Here is a 14,345-nt window from a genome sequence, read left to right on the forward strand (position 1 = left end):
AACAAACCAGCATTTTTACCCACACGCCTGCCCCTCTGAGCCGAGAAAGTGCTGTCTTTCACCTCTTGGGCTTAAGAAAAAACTTAAGCCCAGAGATGGACAAATATAATCACTGAGACAGGGCTATCTGTGTGGGTTTTCACTGCTGACCTTATTTTGACTAGACGGTGATGTGCAGATAAATATAATTCTGATTCTGAACCTATGTAATAACTGTGAGATTCTCCCAGACCGATCTTTTACCAAAGAAAGGAAAATCTGTACTGTTCAGAGTGATGGTACAGCAGGTAGGGTGCATGCCTTGAGTGCAGCTGACTCAGGTTTGATCCTCAGCCCCACATATGGTCAGTCCCCTGAGTCCCATCAGGAGTGATCCCTGAGCACAGCAAGGTGTGTGTCCCCCCAAGTTGCCCCTAAAGGAAAATCCAAAAAGCCAGTGTTTAAAGACTTGCCCAAGTCTCAGTAATTTGAGACCTGGGATTAGGCCCCTTTGCACTGCAACATGCAAAACTAAAGGCGAACATGTGCCCCAGCCCTTTCAGCAACCAGTGCAGCCTCGGACAGAAGCAGGGCACAGAACTGCAGTGTGTGGCCACAGTCTTTATGTCACCCCTTTGTTAACACCCAAGACATGCTTGACTGGAAGGAATAAAATATCTTTCTAGGAGTAAGATATGATTTTCATGTGCTAAATAACATCCTAAGTATACAACAGTAACAGTTTTCAAATCCTGAGTAATGGAATGTGACAGTGCACATACCCGCGCACATACATACACAATACAAAAGAGGTGTGTCTCATAAGGCAAACACCAAGGGAGCTGTTTCCTGGAGCCACAGCAGTCAAGGTGCTGCCCTTTGCTGCTCTACTAGGCCCTGCCACAGAGCTCGGGATACACCTCCCAGTAGTGACCAGAGATATGTGGATACAAGTACCCAGCCCAGAGGGTGGGGGAATCTTGCAGAGGCGACTCTTCCGGACAGATGAATGGAATGCCCACAGTATCTGAGCAGGACGCCTCAAGTCTCCACACTTTCCTACTGTTGGAAGCTCACACGCTATAATGCCAGGCAGAGGCTCCCAGTGAAATGCTTAGAACTCCCCAGGTGCAAATATGTGACCACCTGGTGTAACAGGCATGACCTGGGGTACCCACCAGAGCCAACCACTGCCTTTTCTACGTGCCACATCTTCATCTGTCTTCTCTGTAAGGGTTCAAGATGCAACCATGCACCCAATACTGAAATTTGTTTCTAGTTATCACATAGAACGTAGTCATATAAAAAAATTTGGATACCATCTAGCAAATGACTTTCACCCAGTTTTTTTGCTTGTTTGTTTTTTGGCTTTTTTTGGGCTATCCCCAGTGGTGTTCAGGGCTTGCTCCTAGCTGTGATCAGGGAATCCATACGCCACATGACAAAACAAGCACCCTACCTGCAGTACTCTCTCCCATTTTCTCATCCAGTGGACTTTAAAAGAGACAAAAAGCTCCATGACGAATGTTTAATCACTGTACAGTACGACAATTCATAGGAAACCATCTTTATGAAATAAGATTTCCTTAGCCCCGAATACACACACCTACGCTCTTCTTCTAAAAAGGCTTAAGCAGTGTTCCGATGGCCTCACCATAGGAAAAAAGGCTGACTAGCAATTTTCTGTGGCCCCTCATTCCCTCGGATGTGCCTGGTGAATAGTGCTTGTCAGTGTTCCGCAGAAAAGGGTCCAGGGGCCAAACATATTTGGGAGGTACTGCCAACCCGGGTCCACCTGGTGCATCTAACTACTTCAGCCCTTCTACACTGGATTCCAGAGTACCACCTGGAGAAGCACTGCACCTTTTAAAATTCCATCGAAATATTTCAAGTTTACTGTACAAGAAAAATAATTACACTGAGGTTTATAAAAACCAGACCTAGTATATTCATATCATGCAATACTACACAACAATACAAATAACTAACTACTGGTATATCCAACAGCTTGAATAGACTGAAGGCCAGTATGCTGAATGGGAAAATGCTCATCTCTAAACATAACGTATTGTATGATTCCACTACTGAACATTCTCTAGATGACAAAGCAGATGAATGGTTGCTAGGGAAATAGGGAGAGAGAAGGGGTGTGGGCAACACAAGAAAGAGCCTCGTGGCGATGATGCGATTGTGGCGATGATTCTGTATTGTAACTTCAGTGGCAGCTAGGGACAAAATGACAGCTATTCATTCGACTGACCGCACCAATGTCCACGACCTGGCTTTCCTATGGACAATGATGTGAGAAATGGAAAGGGCACAATGGAGTATCTCTGCACTATCCTTTCATATCAATCATTGTAAAGCAAAAATTATTTCAAAATAACAAATTAAGAAATTTAAATTTTAAAAAAGTGGCCATGAGCAAACCAGAGCATGCAGGAGGCGCTGACCAGTCATAGTGTCCTGCTCGACAAGCACCCAGCAGGGATGCAGGATGGTGTCATCAGGGAGGGTGAATGACAGGACCTGCACAGGACTTCCCTGTGTGTAGGGGAGTGGGGGGGGGGGGCGCGCAGTGGAGGGGTTGAGGGAGTACATTTCTGAATGAGATTATAATTATTCAGAAATTGAAAATAAAGTTAATGAAAGCACAAAACATAAAACACACACACCTGAAAAATTGGAGAACAGTCTTGTGTAGGAGGAAAATCTGTTCTTGAGCAACCACTGCTGTGTTTCCTGGGTGGTGGCTGCGGGTTGAAGTTGCTGTAATCACACAAAAAGGACAATTCATCAAATTTACCCAAGATGGCCCAACTCACTGGCATGAGATCACACAAAAGGGATAATTCAAACTTACTCAAGATGGCCTAAGTTACTGGCGTGTGATTAAGACCACGCAAATGAAATTTGGAAATCTGACAGGTTTTGGTGGTAGAATATGTGCACTAGTAAAGGGATGGGTGTTTGAGCATTGTGTAACTGAGACTTAAGCCTGAAAGCTTTGTAATTTTCCACATGGTGATTCAATAAAAAATAAAAATAAAAAAATTAAAAAGTAAAGTAATAAGGGCAGGAGTGATAGCACAGCGAGTAGGGCATTTGCCTTGCATGCAGCCGACCCGGGTTTGAACCCCAGCATCCCATATGGTCCCCTGAGTACCGCCAGAAGTAATTCCAGACTGCATGAGCCAGGAGTGACCCCTGTGCATCACCAGTTGTGACCCAAAAAGCAAATAAATAAATAAACAACCAAACAAATAAATAAAAAGTAATAGATCACAGTGATTCACTAAATAAATTTTTTTTTAAAAAATTAAACTTAAATAAATAAAATAATAGAGAAGAACAAAGGTTTGTGCTTTTTAAAGACCTTGGTGTAACTGTTCTCACAGTGATTCAATAAAAAAAATAAATAAACAAAAATAAAGACCTTGGTAGAGTCTTGGAAACGCAGACTCTGGGGCCAAGGTGAAAATTCGAGTCAGACAGCACACCCTATCACCCATAAGGCCCTCAGTTCTGGCTCCCACACAGCTGAGGGAAGCACTAGGCCCCCAAAGCACCGAGTCACAAGCTGAGTACTGAGCCACTGGGCCCAGACTATCAGCTGAGTCTCACCCATGGCCCTCCCTCCCCCACATAATGATGGGAGTTGCCCTTATATAGAATTAAATAAAAATGCTGGACTTCAGGGCTGGAAAGATAGTACAGCAGGCAGGATGCTTGTCTTGCATACAGCCAACCCAGGTTCGATCACGGGCATCCATATCATCCCCTGAGCCCACCAGGACTAATCCCTGAGAACTGCTGGGTATACACACACCAAAAAGCAAACAGATACTTACTTCACTAGAGGACTGTGAAACTCCATCTCCCTGGTGATTTGGGGAAGAAGAATTGCTATGAAGAAGGGAAAAAGAATGATTAGGATAGGAGTTTGTTTTGTTTAGATTGTTTTGATTTTGGGGCTACTACTGGTTTTGCTGAATGTGAACAGGCAGCGCTGGGGGCCAAACCCAGGGATTCTGCAAGTAAATCACATACCCTAGCCCTGCAAGTCTCCGCCTGGGTCCAGAATGTATATTTTTAAGTGACAATATTAAAGGCAATTCAATTAGGCAAATTTAAAATGAAACTGTGGCTCCAAGCAAAGCACATTTTCAGTAAGAATTCTGGAACTGGTCAGGAGTGTATATGACGGTGCAATAAGGACAGAAGACAATTTCTTAATTGATGCTTCTTCCTCCATCAGTTCTAGTAAGAGTTACTTCCAGAGGTGCCAAGAAAAGGAGAGCCACACATCAGTTTGATTAGGGGGAAAAAGAGAAATCAAGTAAGATACAGTTGAAAATTAACCGCAAAAAAACCTACTTTATGAAAATGAGGTACAAGAAGGCATAATTTAAATGAAAGAAAAAAAAAAGAGGAGGAAAGCAAACTCCCTTGATGGGGTGGAGAGACAGTACAACAGCAGGGCACTTGCCGTGCATGTGGCAGACCCAGGTTCGATCGTTGGCATTACACATAATCCCTTTCACCCCATCAGGAGTGATCCCTGAGCACAGAGCCAGAGTAAGGCCTGAGTACTGCAGAATGGGATCCAACACCCACCCACTCATTTTTCCAGTTTCTGTAGTAAAATAAAAATGGAAACCAACAGAGAGTACTGTAGGTCTGACTTTCCTGGCTCAGTTCTTTAAAGTCTTAGGAAAGGGCTCAAAAGACGGTAGGAGGGGAAAGGTGCGTGGGGAGTAGCAACTTGACCCTCGTTTGAATCTGGGTTCCACAGATGGCCCCCAGAACTGAACCAAACACTGGATAAAGTCCACCATCCAATCCCCATTTCTAAAGTCACTGCACATCTTCAGAAACTGGACGTCCTTCAAAGTTTGGATTTTAAAAGTGTTGGGAGGGAGGAAAAAGGGCACAAAGTAACCCCTCCTTCCCTCTCTTTCTCTGTCTCTCTCTCTCTCTCATATAAAGCATTAAAAGATACTCTTTGTAATAAATAAAATCTTAACATATTCAAGTAACAGTTCATCTAAACAACTGTCCCTTTCTATTCAATTTACTTTGGTGGTGGGGAACCTACACCCAGCAGTGCTCACAGATCACTCCGGGCAGGGCTTGAGGGGACCACATGGGGTGCCAGGGATTAAACCCAGGACAGCTGCGTGCAAGGCAAGCGCCTGGCTTCCCCACTGTACTGTCTCTTCTGCTCCTTTTTCTATTCATTACCCCCTACAATGAAGCTATCGTTACTGCATAAAAAATACACTGGCTATTTCTTAAACATGGCCCCCATCTTTTTGTTTATTTGTTTTAAGGGAAAAAAAAAAGAACCAACAACTTCCCCAGATGTGAAAGTGTGCAGCACAAGGGACTAGGCTGGGAGCAAAGAGACTGGTATGAGATGTTTCTCCTCTGAAAGCCAGGTAGCGGCTATGTTTCAATAGGTTTCAGAGACGTTTTTTCAGAAGGCTGCTCTAAGCAGAAAGGGAGATGCTGGAGGACAGGCCACAGGCAGCTGCAGGGATGCGTCACACACACACCAGTACCTGTCGGGGACGCTGCCAGTGGGCTGCTGTGGGGAGGTGAATGCAGGCGCTGTGGCGGGGCTGTTATTCACATAGGTTGTGGGCACATCAGGCCATGGAGAACACTAAGGACAGAAATAAAAACCATTTAATACACACTTACATGCACATGGGTCTATTCCAAGTCACACTATAGTCTGGTCAAATGCAACATTTTATAACAGAAGACACCTGACACTCACCAAGCAACCCCACAGAAACACCAAATTTGCTTCGGTGTGGCACTGAGAAATTTTACCTGCTGTCTGCGTCTAGATACTGATTTATCTTAGAAGACCTGAAGTGATGATAGCAGCAAAAATTTACAAAGACATTTTAAACGAACACTTATTGTACAATTTGCTTTTTACAACTTCCACCCCCCCAGTCCCTCAGTATCCCCAACAGGTGCCTTGATCAAAGCTTCAGAACAAGAGAGGTAAGAAAGGGGTTCATACGCAACACCCAACATCACTGGGGCAGTGGCTCTGTCCAAGCCTCGTTCCCAAAGAGCAGCCTCGCTGGTCCAGCTGCTTCCTTAGTTCCAAGAAGAGATAGGTCCAGCATCAAATCCATCAACTGTGTCTGCACTGCTGGGATCTACCTGTTCCTGCCTCATATTTATACTGCTGGCTGGGGGGTTGTAGATTCAAACATTTTTCAATCACAATTCTAATGAATACTGAGCATGATACAAATACATTAACACAATTAGGTGAGTTGAAAAAGCTGAAGTCTAAAGCATGCTTCAGGACAAGATGGCCTCAAAACAGTCATCTTCCAACCAAAGGTACTAGGGTTTTTCAATGCAGGAAAACTGGGGCTGTGGCAGGGGGTACACCCGGCAGTGTTCAGGGGGCTTATTCCTGGTTCTGTGGTTAGGGGATCATATGCAATGTGGGGAATGAACCATAGTCGGCCACATGCAAGGTAAGTGCCTTGACTCTTGTATTCTTTCTTCATCCTGGTATATATTCTTTCTAAAACTAAGAACCAGCATGAGAATACTCTCAAATTTTCAAGTCCTCTTTCATAATCTCTCTTTACACACAAAAGAGGGTATCACATCTCACTGTGGCTGTTGGGTAGAAGACTCCAAAAACAACAGCAACAACAACAAAAAACTCAAAAATTTTACAACAGATACTAAGAAAGTATGTAACTCCAGTGACTAAAAAGTCTCTTGTCAAGTAGTTTTCAAAGTTTTACTTTCCAAAATAAGAGAAATATTAGGAGGTTCTACTGCCAGCTGACATACTGAAATTACTAAGAGTTTCTGCACTATCTCTTCAAAAGGATTGCATCTCCAGGAGTTATTTCTGAGTGCATGAGCCAGGAGTAACCCCTATGCATCGCCCGATGTGACCTAAAAAGGAAAAAAAAAAAAAAACCACCAAAAAACCAAAACCAAACAAACAAACAAAAAACCCCAAAAGGATCTAAATATCAAAATGACACTGCTGAAAGGAAAATAAAGGTATATAAAAAGTTTCTCTTATGTACTGAAAGAGAAAAAAATCATAATTATGGTCTATACTACCTCAGCATTCAAGATGCTTTCCCATTAACCTGGCTCTGCTCAGGAATTACTCTTGGCAATGTTCCACATGCAGTGCCCGTAAACACACCTGGGTAGACTTCTTGCAAAGTAAATGCATTCCTCCTGCACTATCTCTCCAGTCCATCTATTAACCTATCTTCCCCCTGTCCCTCTTTTGGGCCACACCTGGCAATGCTCAGGGCTTACTCCTGGCTCTGTGCTCAGGGATCACTTCTGGTGGGTACTGAGGGACTAGGATGCCAGGGATCAAACCTGGGTTGTGGGCATGCGGTACAACTGCTGCACTATTGCTTTGATACTGTTAACTTGTTTTTCTACTTAACAAGTAGAAAAATTCTACTTATTCGTCAGAATTTCTATGGTATGTTGTTTCAATAAGTGAGAACCAAAATAATACAGTTCTGCAAATAGTTAAGAGCCTTACAGCCACAGGAAACGTGGAAAAGTATAATTTACATTCATGTAAATTTGTTTTAGGGAGTAGAAGTGATAATCTGAGACTAAGAAAGATATCAAGAGGACCAGAGTGATAGTACAGCTGGTAGGGTTGCACACGGTCAACTCGGAAGCACTGTGAGGAGCAAACCTCTAACCATCTCCACCCAAAAAGCCAGAAACATAAAAAATTTTTAAAAATCAAAATTTTCAACTTATGAATCTGGTGGTGAACTTTTAAACAATGGCGGATGTCAAACTTCTATGACACTAGATTTCCTAGGATTATTTCAAAATGTAATTCAACAGATTTAACTTGAGTCATTATTCAAACATGATGAAACTTTTCATATGTTTATAAAAAAATAAAAATGTGCAAGAAAAGTTAAAAACTAAAATAAATAAAAATAAAAATGTCCAAGAGATTTTCAAAACTTTTTTTTCTTTTTCTTTTTTGGGTCACACCCAGTGATGCACAGGGGTTATTCCTGGTTCATGCACTCAGGAATTACTCCTGGTGGTGCTTGGGGGACCATATGGGATGCTGAGAATCAAACCCAGGTCGGCCGTGTGCAAGGCAAATGCCCTACTCACTATGCTATCACTCCAGCCCCTCAAAAATACTTTTGAGTGTGTGTCAAGAACATATAAGTGAAGAAAGAGACCGAAACACTCCGAGGACAGAAATAAAATCTGCTGGATGATTACAGAAGACTCAAACATCTCTGACAACATTCAGAAAAATGTATGTAAGGGCAATAAAAATCAAAATCCAAGAAATCTTAATGTTCTTCACAAGTATCCATTATCTCCTCAAATATGGGGGAAACAATCACAGGCTTACTGCTTCAACTATCAACCTTCAAAAATTAACCAAGTTGTACAGCTTTACTCAGTTTACTACACAACACCCCACTATCTCTATAAATGATATTTTACACATTGCTTACTCTTTTAAACTGGGCCTCGGTCTTGCCTCCCACCTTACAAAGTTTCATCTCCGTAGCTTCTAACAGTTTGAGGAAGCCACATCCTTGGAAGCCCAACAGCTGCTCTAGTCACTTGGGCAGAGCATGTGCATGGTCACCTCCACTGCCTGCAAGATGTTCCTCATACACATAAGCCCAACACAATGTACACTTCTCAATAATGCAGACTTTACTACCCCGTCTTTCCACATGCGCTCTGGCAATTACTGACAGCGACTCAGCTGAAGAAACGTGCAGAGAATGGTGTCAAGGTGTAAACCCCAAATTTCCCGAAACCTGACTCACAAGACTATTTCACATTCACATATCTAGAATTTTTTAGCAGTAGTAGTTTGCTAATAAACTAATTGGCATATACATTTTCCCAGTGAGGCTCAACTCATGAATGGGGAAATACTGGTATTCCTAGCGCTCAATGAAAGTTGGTCCTGCTGGAGGACTGGCCTGCACTTTCGGCCAGTCTTGGACTCCAGGTCTCAAATGGCCAAGCTGAGTGAAACACGTGCCTGCATATGTTCTTCGGGTTTCTTCTGCAGTCTCAGCCCAGGAGGGTAAAGGCACACACCAAGGAATATTTTCACATTTCTCCTACCTCATAATTCTTCCCTGTCTCTGAAGAAAGTAATGGAACAAAGCCTGCGATTCCTGAGGACACCAGGCAACTCACTTAACACTGCCTGGCCTGGACTCGGACAGTCGTGCTACAAAGTCCTTTCCTCGGGAGATTAAAAAATAATGAGTCTTCCTAAGACTGGAAATAGGCATCCCTGATCTGAACCAATAAATACACCTTGGAGGCAAAGACCAATGAACATACTACAGGCTTCTTTTTTGTGGTGCTGGGGATCAAATTCAGGGCTTCATACACGCAAGGCAAGTGCTCTACTGCTAAGCAACATCCCCCACACCCCTGCCCCGAGAGTCTTCCTCTGAGGCATCTCCTAAGAATCAATAGCAAGACCCTTCAAAACAATCTTTTTACGTCATATTTTTTACACTGTTCAGAGGTAAGCTAGAATATCCCAGCCCCTCTCCTCAAACTCCCCTCCCCCCTTAGGACCATACCCTGCGCACAGTTCTCAAAGGTTACTCCTGGCTCTGCACTCAGGAATTACTCCTCGTGGTGCCAGGTGACCACATGGGATGCCAGGGATGGAACCCGGGTTGGCCATATGCAAGGGAAGTGCCCTACCCGTTTGTTGTACTATCCATCATTATGGCCCCTAGAATATCCCTTTCTATTAAAGCCAACTGTAACTTCAAGAACTTCAAGAAAGTACCTGTCTTTGTAGGCACCTGAAAAAAATAGATGTAGTACTTCAAACTTTCTTATGGGATTAATATGTTCTTTCTATTAAAATTTGGGACCACACTCAGCAAGGTCATGGGTCCAGGGTCCACTCGGGTCACAAACATAAAGCTTGTGTTCCATCGCCTAAGCCATATACCATCCCTTGCTTTAAAAAAAACCAAATTCCAAAGAGGGGCTCTAGCACCCCAGAAAAATCAATCTTGACTAAACCAAAGGTAGTCGAGTGGGTGCAAATAATAAGCACCAGGAAGATGTGAAATCCCAGGCCAGTGAACTGCTGACGTTTTGCATACTTTAGACTTGAGTTAAGAATCGTTTATAATTTACTAATAATTCCATCATCTCTAATTCTGAACTATCACTGGGTTTTAAAAATTATGAATTTTCAAGAAACCATTCATTTTAATTAAATAGCTCATACTAAGAGTTCGAGTTACCAGGGTCTGCCTCCAAAAGTTTACTAAGACCCATTTGTGAATCTTCAGCTGGAAAATCAGAAAAAGAGAAAAACATAAAATTGGAGTAATGAGTATTTTGGTAAAGAGGTTTCCAGTTCCCAACAAGTTTTGATTAGACTTTTTAAAAGCCCAGTTGAAGTACAGCGTGTATGTTCCCATGGTACTCAAACCAGTGCATTTTCAATTTTATTACATAAAGAAATACTTAAAACATTTTCACTCACTGCTTTAATTCAAAAATGAGAATTTGTAATAATGCATGTGACTTTCAAAGTCTACTGATACATATGTTAGAGCAAATATTCCATTTTTGGCACCTCCATCACACAAACACTGCAGTGATGAATAATAATGAGTAACATTAAAGCATAAGACTTTTTTGAGTCTTTGAAAAGTTATTTAAATGCTCTGTATTTACATTGATTGTGGATACACGGGGCAGGGGAGGGACAAGAAGATACTCCTTTGTGGACTACTAGAGGAAGAGTTGTAGTGTATAGATTTGGATAATGTAAAACAAAGACTTGCTATACTCCAGTTGACAAAGTTCATGTTCAACCAAGAGCCCCAAGTGCAAGACAGCAAAGTGCACTGTTCAGGCTGCAGCATGCAGTCACAGCGTAGGTGGGCCATGGGGAAGCACTAATATAGTCAAAGACATTTCTACCAGTGCTGCCAAACAGGCTTTTAGAAGCACAGACAGATACGCATTCTTATACATGCAGGGAAATGTGACACAGAGTAATGCATGTTAATGCCAAGCTTGCTGCTGCCATTTCATTAGAGACCCAGGACATTTTCTTATCTGTCATACACAGGAGAAAACAAAATTTTTGTTAATTACACAAAATGTAGTCATTGTACTAAAAGTATTTCCGATTAACTTCCGTGCTCTTGAGGGTAGGGAGGGGAGGAGAGAGAGAGGGAGAGAGAGAGGGAAAGAAAGAGAGAGTGTGTGTGTACTTCTGTGTATGCGTGGCTATGTATGTGTGTGCGAGGGCAAGGGAGGGTGGAAGGGGGGGAAGGAGCAGAGAAGGAACACATATTTCTGGGTGTCGTTTTTTCCCTCCAAAACCACCCACTATGGTCAACATTGTTTTTTGCTTGGTTTGAAAGTGTTAGATTTAGGAAATTTTCCTCAGTGAGGAATAAACAGAAAGCAGGAAGTATAAACAAAGGCAAATTAAATCAAGACAAGGACATCAAAACCAAATTTGGCTTTACTTTTCGGTGGAGGTTGGTCCTATATCTAACACTGCACAAGGTCTCTTGCACAATGAAAAGAGAAGCAGAAGTCCCTTACACTGCCTCGCTTTGCCAGAGAATCACCGTAGTCTGCTGGCAAAGTCCGCTTGCTGGACTTTTTCTGCTCATGTTCAACTGCATCTTCAATTATAGGCTCAAGCCTCATCTGGACAAACACCAAAGATTGGGATCAATGTCTTTTCATTATACAAAGAAAGATCTAATACCCTATTTTATGCCTCTGCAGTCCAATTAAACAAACGTATGACTAGCAAGATTCAAAGTTAAAGAAAATGCAAAACCCCAGCAGTGATTTTAAAAAAGATTCAGATGGTCTAGGCCCCGACTTAATTTTCTGCCAAATGTCAAAGTTTTAAAGGTCTGTTTCTAAGACCTGATTGGGATTTCAGCATCTTCATCCAAAAGCCCACCCAGAAATCGAATCCATTAAACCCCCCAAATTAAAAAACCAAATTAATATACCCACAAATTTCACAATGAAGACTCAATTTGCTACCCAATCTTCCCCAACCCGGTTGTAGCCAAACTCCTCCTTAGAGACAGTGCTAACAAGCAGACCTCTGCTGCCTCTCAGAACCCAAGATGCAACTCGCATTACCTCTGTGAGGATTGTGGTTTCATAGGAGGGCTGATACTTTTCTTTTTCATGAGCAGTTCTCTTCTCCATCTTCTCTCGGTCAGTTTTCTGTTTCCTGTCTGCACCTTTAGGCTTTAAAACAAAGAAGGTTACTTCATTCATTAGAGTACACAATTTAACAAGCAAGAGCAAGCCTTCATTACTGAAAGCCAGTTCTCTGCCTCTTACCTTAAAAACTTTGATTTGGCAGCTAGCTGAGTGTAGGTGATCTGTGTATTCTCCATTGTCATTCTGCTTAAAGGTATCCACTTGGATTCTAAAAGGCACTCCCTTTTCACCTCCATGCTTTCGTGGAGTAAATTCTGTGCTGATGCAGTGTACCTAGAAAATAATTCAAATGCAAATGGTCTCAAAGTATGGCTCCTTTTATCCATGTGGTTCATTCCCTCTTGGATGTCCTCCCACCACTTTAAGTTCAGGGTCCTTTAGAAACTAACTCCTATATATTATTCCCATGCCTAACCTGAACTCTCATTTTTACTACAAAAATCCAAATGAACCTTTCGAACATTCAGAGGGAAATAAGCTGAATTCCCCATTCTAATGCCTCTCCTTCAATGGAAATTAAATAAATAGCTATAAGATTCATATCAAAGCTACAACATTCTATCCCCACTCAAGATGCAATGCTCCTTTCAGACCCAGGACGGCTCCTTCCAGAGCAGTCCTCACCTCACCAGAGCTTCCACTGTTTGCCTTCTGCTGCCATTACTCAACTCTAGATAGTCAACTGTTCTTACATATTGCAACTTGTGAAACGTGGCTTAAGGAGTTTCCAAATTCCAGAAGAAAGCCCACTACTTACCCCACTTGTACTCTGCTAGATTCTTCTGCAAACCTTCAAAGTTCACAAAGACCATCAGGGCATTATCAATTTAATACCACTTCTGTCCCCTCTCCTAGTTTCAACCTGATAACACCTTGAGATTACTGCACAGCGAATCTTAAGCCTTTAGGAATCTCTGATGGCTACTCATTCCCTCTCCTTAAAGACTCAAGTAACAAATGACCTTTGTGACTGTGCACTGTCTGAGATATAGACCAGCTTTTACAACCTTTATTCCCTACATAGCTAGTTATCCTGCCAAAAATATTATTCAACTAATCTGAACTACGTCCATGGTGATTATTAACTGATATGGATTAATACATGGTAAACCAGAGAAATGCAAAATTCTAAAGCTTTTCTATACAGTTTTGGACTGGAGCAATAGCACAGCGGGTAGGGTAGTGTGTTTGCCTTGCACGCAACCAACCTGGGTTCAATTCCTCTGTCCTTAAAGGAGAGCCTGGCAAGCTACTGAGAGTATCGTATCCCACCCGCACGGAGAGCCTGGCAAGCTACCCATGGCGTATTTGATATGCCAAAAACTGTAGCGACAAGTATCACAATAGAGATGTTACTGTCCACTTGAGCAAACCGATGAACAACGGGGACGACAGTGCTACAGTGCTATGTATCTTACACAAACCACTGTCTACTTAGGCTGGTCAGCAATTAAATGTTTTTTTTTTCTACACAAAGACTGAATACATACTAGCTCTAATTCTACCACCTATAAATGTGAATATATTAGGTTTATTTTACATTGGGATAGCTGACTTTATATACAATAATATTTATTAGCTTTTATATGTCTAGTAGGTTTTTCTTTTCTTTTTTAATGTTTTGGGTCATGCCCAGTGGTTTTCAAGCGTACTCCTGGCTCACTGCTCAGGGGTTACTCCCAGTGGTGTTGAAGTCCTCTGAGCTATCTGACCCCAATATTTATCATTCAAAAACTTATTTCTTAGAGCTAGAGAATTATTACAACAGTTATAATGCTTGCTCTGCATGCAGCCTTGGTTCAATCCCCAGCATCACATGATTCCAGAGCCCCAGCAGCCGTACCTGGTTTGGTCCCTGGCACCACATGTAATACCCCAAGCATCTCCAGGTGTAATCCCTGAACTCAGAGCCATGAGTAAGCCCTGAGCACTGTTGGGTGTGGTCAAAAACCAGAGAAGGAAAATTTTCATTTCTTAGAGCTGGAGAGAGAGGTTAAGCATGCGCTCTGCAAGTAGCCAACCCCTGTTCAATCTCTGTACTGCATATCGTGCCCTGAGCACTGCCAGGGGTCACTTCA

General features: G+C 42.4%; 1 protein-coding gene across 2 annotated transcripts in view; it reads right to left on the reverse strand.

Moving 5' to 3' along the window:
• Nucleotides 1-14,345, reverse strand: part of UBP1 (upstream binding protein 1) — a 68,802-nt gene that overhangs the window by 8,988 nt on the left and 45,469 nt on the right. Inside the window, exons 7-12 of one of the 2 annotated variants that reach the window (XM_055134099.1) lie at nt 12,388-12,540; nt 12,181-12,291; nt 11,620-11,727; nt 5,544-5,647; nt 3,831-3,885; nt 2,655-2,748 (exon numbers count right to left, since the gene is read on the reverse strand). In XM_055134099.1, the coding sequence (XP_054990074.1) occupies nt 2,655-2,748; nt 3,831-3,885; nt 5,544-5,647; nt 11,620-11,727; nt 12,181-12,291; nt 12,388-12,540 (625 nt within the window). The remainder of the gene's footprint in view (nt 1-2,654; nt 2,749-3,830; nt 3,886-5,543; nt 5,648-11,619; nt 11,728-12,180; nt 12,292-12,387; nt 12,541-14,345) is intronic. The other variant, XM_004603857.2, reaches the window with a different exon arrangement.

Source organism: Sorex araneus, chromosome 4 (assembly GCF_027595985.1).
Source record: "Sorex araneus isolate mSorAra2 chromosome 4, mSorAra2.pri, whole genome shotgun sequence".
Taxonomy (NCBI): domain Eukaryota; kingdom Metazoa; phylum Chordata; class Mammalia; order Eulipotyphla; family Soricidae; genus Sorex; species Sorex araneus.